The following is an 11,833-nucleotide window of genomic DNA, read 5'->3' as shown; positions in this document are numbered from 1 at the left end:
ACTTGACATGTCTTTTTAGTGGCTCCTGGTGTATTTTCATCTACACAGTGAATGGTGAGCATCCCAGAGACATATAAAACATTGCACATAGTATGAAATAGCAGAGTATCTATTCATGTTTTATATAAACAAAAACCTCCACCTCCCGGGTTCAAGCCATTCTTGTGCCTCACCCTCCTGAGTAGCTGGGACTACAGGTGTGTGCCACCATGCTCAGCTGATTTTTGTAATTCTAGTAGAGACAGGGTTTTGCCATGTTGGCCAGGCTAGTCGCAAACTCCTGCCTTCAGGTTATCCACTGCTTTGGTTCTGAAAGTGGTGGGATTACAGGCATAGGCCATCACACCCAGCCTAATTTCTTTTTTTTTAGATAGAGTCTTGCTCTGTTTCACTGCAGCCTTGACCTCCCAGGTTCATGTGATTCTCCCATATCATCCTCTCAAATAGCTGGTGTTACAGGCGTGAGCCACCACACCCGCCCCCTTAATTCTTAATAAACATTAATAGATGCAAATGTATGTAATGTATTAATAAGCAAAAATTTATTTATTAAATGTGTATGCAAAATATATTTTACTGGTCAGAAGTTCTTCATGTCCTGTCCCTTGACTTTACATTGTAACCTTCTAACTAATCTTGGTCCTATGCTCTATTCTCATATCATAAATTGCAAGGTTTCCTAAACTTGCAATTTCTCATGCATTCATGTCTTTGCCACTTGTGTTTTCTTTATTCTAAAGTTTACGTTAGGTAGTTTTACCACCTAATAAAATCTAACATGACAATACGAAATGCAAATAACTACCCCCATTTGTGACTATCTTGTATTGTGTACATGTTTCTATCATGGCACTTGCTTCACATACTGTATTTTAGCATTTTCACCTTTGTCTCCCCAGCAAAACCTATGCTCCTTGATAACAAAATACAGTCATGTGAAACCTAGTGATGGGAATATGTTCTGAGAAAGGTATCATTAGGTGACTTTTTCATGCAAACATAGTGTCCTTATACCAGCCCAGATGGTGCACACCTAGGCTATGTGGTATAGCCCATTGCTCCTAGGCTACAAACCTATATAGTATGTTACCGTACTGAACACTGTAGGCAATTTGTAATGCAATAAGAATCTGTGAATCTAAACATAGAAAACAGACAATAAAAATACAGTATCTTCTTGTAGGATTGTCATCATATATGTAATCTGTCAACTGAAATGTCATTATACGGCACATGACACTCATTTTTTTCTTCATCTTTGTATCTTCAGCAGAGTTCCAGGCATGGAGTGGGAGCTCAGCAAATATGTACTGAACAAATATTTCCTCTACAAATAAAGCAGGGTACAGCATGGCACATATCCTAACTCTCCAGAGTGAACTTTTCAATTAGTACACTAAGAGCTAGCTCACATGTGTCTTTTCAATGGTACTGTTATCTATTCTGGTTACTTCAGATTAAACTGAAATATGTTATTCCAGGGACCTGTGACATTAAAGGATGTTATTGTGGAATTCACCAAGGAGGAATGGAAATTACTGACCCCTGTTCAGAGGACCCTGTACAAGGATGTGATGCTGGAAAACTATAGTCACTTGGTCTCAGTGGGTGAGGAAACTTCCCCAGGTGTAACTCCCAGTAGTCTGCATCTCCTTTTTCAGTTGCTGGAATATAAGAGGTCCCTATAGGGTTGAATGATTGACATTAGCTGTGATTCAGAGGTCCAAGTTAATAAATCCACTTTGGGCACTTGAAAAAAAAATTATGTCCCTCCTGCCCCACTGAAAGAATCTAAATTTGCCAAGTCTAACTGGAACCTTCATCATTCTCCTGAAACTGCACTTCCTTAGCTTTCACAGTCCCTAAATTCCAAGCAATTTGTATCATTTCCTTGATGTTTTCCATTCATAGGTTACCGTGTGAATAAGCCAAATGTAGTCTTCAAGTTGAAGCAAGGAAAAGAGCCATGGATGTTAGAAGTAGAATATCCACATCGGGGCCTCCCTGGTGAGTTAGAAGAAATCATATCACTTATTACTGTTGAGGTGCCTCTTGCCTTCTGAAATATTTTTCAGCAATGTGTTTGTTTGTTTGTTGTTGTTGTTGTTGTTGTTGTTGTTTTTTGAGACAGAGTTTTGCTCTTGTTGCCCAGGCTGGAGTGCAATGACGTGATCTCAGTTCACCATAACCTCCACCTCCCAGGTTCTAATTATTCTCCTGTTTCAGCCGCCTGAGTAGTTGAGATTAAAAGGCATGTACCACCACACCTGGCTAATTTTGTATTTTCAGTAGACGTGGGGTTTCTCCACATTGGTCAGGCTGGTCTCGAACTCCCAACCTCAGGTGATCCTCCTACCTTGGCCTCCCAAAGTGCTGCGATTACAAGCGTGTGCCACCGCACCCAGCTTCAGCAATCTCTTTATAAATGTCCTATAGTTTTGGAAGCGATTAAGAACACTTGATCTGCACATGTAGAAAACCTAAGTCATACCTCCAATTTTTGTTCTCTCTACTTAAATTCTCTCTGCTAGATGTGTTTTAAATAGATTTACTTCTCCTTCCTGTATACAAACTCTAATCCCTCCTTACACTTGTAAGATTTTTGTCTTTTTCTCTAGAATCACCAGTTACTCCCTGTCATTAGAGTATGCAACTATAAAGTGTTTGTAAATCTGAATTATAACTTTTAAAAATGATATATTCCTCCTTTTATTAACAAAATACCTCAGTTATTTTGGCACCAATTTTCACTTCCCATTTTTTCTTTAAACTCTGAACTCAGATTATAAATTGTTATGCCACTCATCAATTCTTTCATTTCAGAGTTGCTACTTCCTGCTAATATAGTGTTTATCCTTCCCACAAAGCACTGTTTATCCTCCCTAAAATCTACTGCACCTTATTTGAATAACACTAAGACAATCTCATATTGCCTCCTTAAATGTTTCTCATGTATTTTCTAACTTGTGCACAGACGTGTTGGGAGTATCAGGATCAATACATATTACATATTAGTTGCTCACTAGATATTTGTTGAATATTAATTAACAAGAGATTGGCCGGATGTGGTGGCTCACCCCTGTAATCCCGGCACTTTAGGAGGCCAAAGTGGTTGGATCAGTTGAGGCCATGAGTTCGAAACCAGCCTAGCCAACATGATGAAACTATGTCTCTACTAAAAATACACAAATTAGCCAGGCATGGTGGCGTACACCTATAGTCCCAGCTACTTGAGAGGCTCAGCCATGAGAATCGCTTGAACCCAGGAAGCAGAGGTTACAGTAAGCCAAGATTGCCCCACTGCAATGCAGCCTGGGAAACAGTGAGACTCATGTTTGTGAAAAAAAGAAATAAAAAAAAATTAATTAACAACAGATAGACACTCCCTACTTTCTGCTCTGTGCCCTTTTTGTAACGCCTATAAGAGCTCCTCCATTTTTAAGGCCAATGTATTGGTTTTTATGATAACTCCTAAAATTGACCTCTCCAGCATCTTTGCCCTATATATATTCTCATCGCATATTTTACCTTCTTATAAGATAGTTCCGCTTATTCTACTTCCTTCCTTGTTAGGGTCAAAACAAAAAATGTTGATTTAAATTCCCATAGTAGTTGTATAATGCAGCAGATGTACATCACCACAAGCCTGATGGTATACTTAATACTGACTCAGTATTACAATACACATTAAATGAATTTTCTGTCAAGAACTAGTCTGGCCCTCTCTTGCCTATGTAACTTATTTCTCCTTGTGGCCCCAAAACATGTTAATCTCCATTTTACTAAGCTTTTAAATGTTTTCCAGCCAGGTGTGGTGGCTCACGCCTGTAATCCCAGCACTTTGGGAGGCTGAGGCGCGTGGATCGCCTGAGGTCTGGAGTTCGAGTCCAGCCTGGCCAACATACTGAAACCCTGTCTCTACTAAAAATATAAAAAATTAGCGGGGCGTGGTGGCAGGCGTCTGTAATCGCAGCTACTAACTAGGGAGGCTGAAGCAGGAGAATCGCTAGAACCTGGGAGGCAGAGGTTGCAGTGAGCCAAGATCGCGCCAGTGCACTTCAACCTGGGCAACAAGAGCAAAACTCTGTCTCAAAAAAAAAAAAAAAAAAAAGTTTTCCATACATAAGATCTTTTTTTCAGATGGAATCTCACTCTGTTGCCCAGGCTGGAGTGCAGTAGCACAATCTCGGCTCACTGCAACCTCTTCCTCCCCAGTTCAAGCGATTTCTTCTGTCTCAGCTTCCTGAGTAGCTGGGATTACAGGTTCCCGCCACCATGCCCAGCTAATTTTTCTATTTAGTAGAGACAAGGTTTCTCCATATGTTGGTCAGGCTGGTCTCAAAATCCTGACATCAGGTGATCCACATGCCTCAGCCCCTCAGTGCTGGGATTATCGGCATGAGCCACTGTGCCCGGCCCATACCTACGATCTTATTTCATGTGTATCTGAGATAACGTTGCACAAGTCCCTATCAAGTGACTTTATTTATTTATTTTGAGGTGGAATCTCGCTCTGTTGTCAAGGCTGGGGTGCACTGTTGTGACCTCAGCTCAATGCAACCTCTGCCTCCCGGGTTCAAGCAATTCTCTTGCCTCAGCCTCCTGAGTAGCTGGTATTACAGGTGCCCGGCACCGTGCCCACCTAATTTTTGTATTTTTAGTAGAGACGGGGTTTCACCAGGTTGGCCAGGCTGGTCTGACCTCATGATCCGCCTACGGTGGCCTCCCATAGTGCTGGAATTACAGGTATGAGCTGCCATGCCTGGCCTGTAACTTTTCTTATGTATTCCCACCATTGCCATGAAATTCCAACCCAAGCCTATGCTAGTAATCTTTCACTTGCTTTATGCTCTTAAAGATGGATAAATATGAAGGTCACTAAAGATTCTAGAATGATGTTCAATAATTGAAACTTTAAAGATCCTGTAGTAAATTGGAAGCAAAGATGGAGGAAGAAAGATATGAAAATGAAATTCAAGATTAGTGTTGAGTCATGAGTAATAAGTGCTCTAGAAGTTTAGGATTTGGTGGTCAGGATAAGTTCAGGATTGAAAATCTCCACTGGTACAACTAGGAATTCATCCTTGTATAGATGGCTTACCATGCTGCTTTTAAGAAAATCCTTCCTTTTGGATATATGTGGTCCTCAGTCTTTCTGTCTTGAAAATAAAGCCAACTAGATGGAGAGTGAAAGCTCAAGCTACAGGACTCTTCCTCTAAGCCTAAGGTTACAGATGTTCTGAGAAAGTCATTTTAGTATTGACACCTAGATTGTTGTGGATAGATGAAGAGGAAATAAAGTGGAAGTCTGTCTGCTAACTACTAGGAATCCTGGCACAGTAATCTAGGTTTGAGGGAATAAAGACCTACACTTCAGCTCCTTCATCCAGTTTACTCTTTTCCATGTAATTCCAGGGCATGCTGTTTTCCAGTAGTTTTTCTTAATCCTGCTTAATGTTCATGGTCCTTAAGGGGCCCACACTCCCATTCAGCAAAACTTCAGATGTCCTGTTTTCTCTACTCCTGATTCTTTGTTTTTTGTTTTAACTTTCTCCTCCAAGTTCTTAAGGTCATGTTTGTAAAAATGTCAGAGTACCTGGGCTCACAACTAAGCTCCTTCTTCTGTGTGCTACAGCAGTTTTTAGTGTTTTAGTTTTTTTTCCCCCCCAAAAAACAATGGGCTAGAGGAAATTTGCATTTGAGAGTTCTTTCATTACGAAAGATTGGCCTGAGGCCTAAGAATCAGCCCTGTGACAATATAAATGTGTTAGTATTCACAAAGTATTAAATTTTTGATTCTCTCGTAGAAGACCTACGGAATACTCATGACCTAGAAGCAAGATACCAGGAAAGCCAAGCTGGAAATTCAAGGCAAGTTCAAGAATTAATGTTTAAGATAGAAGATTTGTAAGCAAGAGTCTTGAAGGGGTTACTAGAAATGGGAGGGCACTAGTTAATACTAAACATGAGAAAACTAACACTGCAAAGCAAATCCAGAGAAATATCACCGAAACGGGAATGTCCTTTTTCTCATGTAGGATCAGGAAATTGAAACTTTGAAGTAGTCTTTTGACTCTTCTGAATTAAATAATAAAGGGAGGCTTTATTATACAAAATAGAATGCACGCAATTGAGAGACCCTGTGAATAGTATGCAAATACAGGTTCACCTTATCAAATGTTTAAACTTCAGTGTAGGTCAGAGAATGCTTACAGTGGATAAACCCTATGGATCTAATAAATATGGGAACATTTCTAGAAATCAGTCTTCAAATATACTTGGAAGATACACCCAGTGGCAGGGGGGACAAACCTTAAAAGCTTTACACATTAATGAATGTGGCACTTTCTGTCTAGGAATGGAGAACTCAAAAAACACCAGAAAACTTGCGCCACAGAGAAAGCCTACGAATGTAAGGAATGTGGGAAGTTCTTCTGCCAGAAGTCTGGCCTCATAGTACATCAGTATACTCATTCAAAGGGCAAATCATATGACTGTGATAAATGTGAGAAATCTTTCTCTAAAAATGAAGACCTCACAAGACATCAGAAAGTTCACACGAGAGAGAAAACCTATGAGTGTAAAGAATGTAAGAAAATATTTTACCACCTATCATCTCTCAGTAGACATCTGAGAACCCATGCGGGAGAGAAACCCTATGAATGTAATCAGTGTGAGAAAACCTTCTACCAGAAACCACATCTTATAGAACATCAGAAAACACACACAGGAGAGAAACCTTTTGAATGTACTGAATGTGGTAAGTTCTTCTATGTGAAGGCATATCTCATGGTACATCAGAAAACACACACAGGGGAGAAACCCTATGAGTGTAAGGAGTGTGGGAAAGCCTTTTCCCAGAAGTCACACCTCACAGTACATCAGAGAACACATACAGGGGAGAAACCCTATAAATGTCAGGAATGTGGGAAATTATTCTCTAGGAATTCACACCTCAAAACACATCAGAGAACTCACACAGGAGAGAAACCCTATGAATGTAAGGAATGTAGGAAATGCTTCTTCCAGAAGTCAGCCCTCACAGTACATCAGCGAACTCACACAGGGGAGAAACCCTTTGAATGTAATAAATGTGGGAAAACCTTTTACTATAAATCAGACCTCACTAAACATCAGAGAAAACACACAGGGGAGAAACCCTATGAATGCACAGAATGTGGCAAATCTTTCTCTGTGAATTCAGTCCTCAGATTACATCAAAGGACTCACACAGGAGAGAAGCCCTATGAATGCAAGGAATGTGGGAAGTCCTTTTCTCAGAAGTCACATTTTATTATACATCAGAGAAAACACACAGGGGAGAAGCCCTATGAGTGTCAGGCGTGTGGGGAAACCTTTATCCAGAAGTCACAACTCACTGCACATCAGAAGACACACACAAAGAAGGGGAAGGCCGAGAAGTAAGATGAGTTGGGAAATTCTGACTGAATTCATCTTTCAGAACAATCAGATATTTCACACAAGAGGTACACCTTATGAATGGCATCAGCATAGGACAATTTTTAGCTACAATCTTTCCTCTCTCTGTATATCAGCAAATATATAGAAAGAAATTCTATATGTTTATTTAGGAAAAAATTTTATATGGTGGGTTTTTCTAAATATTAGATTACATAGATAGCAGAAGCCATTCAAATTGTAAAATAGAAAGGAAACCTTTCAGAAGTCATACTTTTGTTTTGTAACACAGAAATCACACAGGAGATAAATCCTGTAAAACAAATGTCAAGACATTTTCTGCCAGGGCAGCCAGCTGTAGACATCTAAAAGCTCACAAGTGAGAAGCTCCTTGAGTACCTAGAAACTTCTTTACACAATTGGAGCTCATATATTAGAGAATTCAAAGGGATAACTGCATAGATGGTAGCAGATATAAAAAGCCTTTATCAAGAATTGATGTTTCATTCAATGTCAGATTACTGGTACTTGGATAGATATTTTAAATATTTGAAGGTTTTCAACAAAAATTCAAATTTGTACTGAGGGAAACAGTTATACTAGAAATCATGTTGCAGATCTGATGCCAAGATTTAAAAGGAAACATGCAAATGTCTACATATATGAAGCTTTTAAAAAGCACAAATTATTAGTCAACATCATTAAACATACATTAAATCTCTTTTAGTATATGTGAGGACTTTGTGTGTATGTGAGTGTGCTATAACATGTAACTTGTGGATGTTCAACGTGCGTGTGGAACCCATCCATAATTGTACATAGGGAAATATGTAATCTTAGTTCAGTAACTATTATGTGTATGAAGATGTCACATACTAAGTCTCAGTAGTGACTCTTATTGTATTTGTATTGTAAGTGTAATATTCCTTTTAAATTATAAGACATCTTTTTCTCCTATTTCTTGGTGTTTGTAAACGGCTATAGACAGTGGTACTTGTTTTTGTAAAATTTTCAACTGTCAGCCAAATTTTCCATTAGGGACACATTTATTTATATATATAGCAAAAGCCTGAGCTGTTTTTAAACAGCTAAAAACAGTAATATTTATTACAGTCTACACAATGAAAACAAATAGTGCAATGTAAGAAATATTATATATCTTACTGTTGATGTGTAAGCAGGAAGCAGAGCTATCCGTATTTTGTCTGAGAATCCTAAATGTCCTTCACTAACTTTTTCTTCCTCGTAAAAGCAAAGTGGGATAGTTAAGGGTGTGGACTCTGGACTCCTGCTGCCTGGGCCCAGATTCCAGCATGGAGCCTGCTACTTAATGTCTCTGTGCCTCAGTTCCCTTTCCAAAAAGAGTAGTGATAGTGACAACATCTTAGGATTGCTTTGAGGTCTAAATGAGTTAACATTTTCAAAGCACTTACAATAGTGTCTTAGACACAACAGCTGTATGTTAGAGGTTATCTTCATTATTTGTATTTTGTGAATTACGCTGCAAGGAAAAAAAAAAGGTTGGCTACTCAACATTCATCCTCCACCTTCTTGCTGCCAGTGCCTTGATTTGGTTGTTTGTTGTTTGTTTCTTTTCCTACAAGTGATTTAGGGGCAAGAGCAGATCCTGATTATGCTAAGTCAGGGTTTGATAAATGACAGTCCATTGGACAGATGTGGCCCACTACCCTTTTTTGTATCCTGCAAGCTAAGAATGGTTTTATATTTCTAAACGGTTTAAAAAAAACAAAGAATATTGGGACACATGAAAATTATATGATATTCAAATTTCAGTGTCCATAAAGTTTTGAAAACACAAATACAAACAAAAAACATCTGTTTATGTTTGGCCTGTGGCTGTCTTCACACTACCCCAGCAGGGCTGAGTAGTTGTGGCAGACACCAAATGCTCTTTGAGCCTAAGATCTAGCACTTTGCAAAGTAAGGTTTTCTGTTACTTAGAGCTGAAAATGCAAGAATGCAGAGTTACGCTTTTATAAACATTACGTGTTTCAAAATGATGCATACAGCAATTTGTAGGTGGGTGGTTTTTTTGCAGTATATTTATTTTGTGCATTATATTTATATGTTAAAAGCCTGAGCTTAGAAGTATTTTTTCAAAGAAATGTGTTTTTTACTTGCTTAATTGTCATAACATCAAAACGAAAAATTTCTTGATGGAATGTAGCAGTAAATATATGAAATAAACATTGTCTAAATTAAATTGAATTGTTCACTGATTCCTCCCTACAGTATTCCTTTATATTCTCCCAAATCAATGGCCAGTTTTCCCTATATCATTTTATAATTTGCTTACTATCCCATAAGATACCATTGGTAAGCTATATTTGGCTAACGTAACCCAATAACAAAAAACTTACAATACCCAGTTCCATCAGCTACATTACTATTGCCTGTACTGCATATAATTGTCATATGCTGCTACAATCTAAACCCTGCCAGCATCTTCCCCTTCCTAATAAAGACACTTTCATTCATGTTCAGCCTCTTTTTGTGTGTGTGTCGCAGCAGGGTCTTGCTCTGTCACCCAGGCTAGAGTGCAGTGACATCTTCTTGGCTCACTACAACTTCTGCTTCCCAGGCTCAAGCAATTCTTCCACTCAGCCTCACAAGTAGCTGGGACTACAGGCACGTAACACCACATCAGGCTAATTTTCCTTTTTTTTTTCAAGAGATGGGGTCTCCCCATCTTGCCTAGGCTGGTCTTGAACTCCTGGGCTCAAGCAATTTGCCTGCCTCAGCCTCCCAAAGTGCTAGGATTACAAGCATGAGCCACCACACCCGGCTAATGTTCAGCTTCTTAATCGTGTCTTGTTGTGACGTTCTGACCTGTCTGATGTTTAGCATTTATGAACACCTAATATGATAATTTAGTGATTACTTGTATCTCAAGAAGGTATATTTTGTACTTACAGGTTATAACTTCTGAATACTTTATGGAAAAATATTTTTACCAGTATTTCATTCTACTCAGCTCTGCCATGAGCATTGCCATCTTGATGCAGGTTTGAGGTAACATCTATCAATAGATAAGCCCTTAAGGTGGTTCTTTAATTTACTGCTTCCTGTATAGCCAGCAGAACTGTGAGCCAATTAAACCTCTTTTCTTTATAAACTACCCAGTCTCACGTAGTTCTTTACAGCAATGTGATAACAGTCTAAGATACTATGCATGCATAGAAAGACACATGTCAGCTAAAAGAAGTTGGGAGAGTCCTTTTTCCCTTAGGGACACTGAATAAACTATGTGTTGTGCCCCTACACTTTGTGCCCCATCACGTAAGATGTGGAACTTTCCACTTGTGGTGTCATGTTGGCACTCAAAAACTTCTGGGTTTTCGAGCATTTCAAATATCAGATTTTCAACTTAGGGATGTTCAACCTGTATTACTAATAATTCAGTGGAGAAAAAACAAAATAAAAATTACCAATCCAAAAGAGAGAAAAAGAAGAGGAAAAATTGAAAAAGACCAAATGAGGAAAGAGGAAACACTTTAGCAAAATAATAAATGTGAATCCAAACATTAAAAAATTATATTAAATATAAGCGGTTGAAGTATCACAATTAAAATGAAGTAAGGATGGGCTTGGTGGCTAATGCCTGTAATCCTAGCACGAGGTCTAGGCGACAGATCACTTGAGGTCAGGAGTTCAAGATCAGCAGCCTGGCCAACATAGTGAAACACTGTCTCTACTAAAAGTACAAAAATTAGCTGGAAATTGCTTGAACCTGGGAGGCAGAAGTTGCAATGAGCCAAGATTGTGCCACTGCTCTCCAGCCTGGGCAATACAGTGAAACTCCATCTCAAGAAAAAAAAAAAAAAGTTTTCACATAAGATATAAAAGCAACACCCACCCAACCGCATGCTGTTTTAAGAAATTCATGGTTGGGTACAGTGGCTCATGCCTGTAATTCCAACGCTTCAGGAGGCCGATGCGGGCAGATCACAAGGTCAAGAGTTCAAGACCAGCCTGGCCAACATGGTAAAACCCTGTCTCTACTAAAATACAAAAAATTAGCTAGGCATGGTGGCATGCACCTGTAATCCCAGCAACTCAGAAGGCTGAGGCAGGATAATCACTTGAACCCAGGAGGTGGAGTAGCAGTGAGCCAAGATCACACCACTGCACTCCAGCTTGGGCGACAGAGCAAGACTCCATCTCCAGAAAAACAAAAAACAAAAAAACCAAGAAATTCACTTTAAATATAAACAGATTAAAAGTATGGGCTGGGCGCAGTGGCTCACGCCTGTAATCCCAGCACTTTGGGAGGCCGAGGCGGGTGGATCACGAGGTCAACAGATCGAGACCATCCTGGTCAACATGGTGAAACCCCGTCTCTACTAAAAATACAAAAAATCAGCTGGGCATGGTGGCGCATGCCTGTAATCCC

At 39.3% G+C, this 11,833-nt stretch overlaps 1 protein-coding gene across 1 annotated transcript; it reads left to right on the top strand.

Moving 5' to 3' along the window:
- Nucleotides 1-415: 415 nt before the first annotated feature.
- Nucleotides 416-9,917, top strand: ZNF25 (zinc finger protein 25). The gene is made up of 4 exons (XM_017520209.2): nucleotides 416-1,608; nucleotides 1,912-2,007; nucleotides 5,808-5,871; nucleotides 6,357-9,917. Exons 1-4 carry the CDS (start codon nucleotides 1,470-1,472, stop codon nucleotides 7,423-7,425), a joined length of 1,368 nt encoding a protein of 455 aa, XP_017375698.1. The 5' UTR covers nucleotides 416-1,469; the 3' UTR covers nucleotides 7,426-9,917.
- The last annotated feature ends 1,916 nt before the right edge of the window (nucleotides 9,918-11,833 follow it).

Source organism: Cebus imitator, unplaced genomic scaffold (assembly GCF_001604975.1).
Source record: "Cebus imitator isolate Cc_AM_T3 unplaced genomic scaffold, Cebus_imitator-1.0 Scaffold815, whole genome shotgun sequence".
In the NCBI taxonomy this organism is placed as follows: Eukaryota; Metazoa; Chordata; class Mammalia; order Primates; family Cebidae; genus Cebus; species Cebus imitator.
The sequence above is the reverse complement of the archived record's forward strand: the minus strand, read 5'-3'. Positions and strand labels throughout refer to the sequence as shown.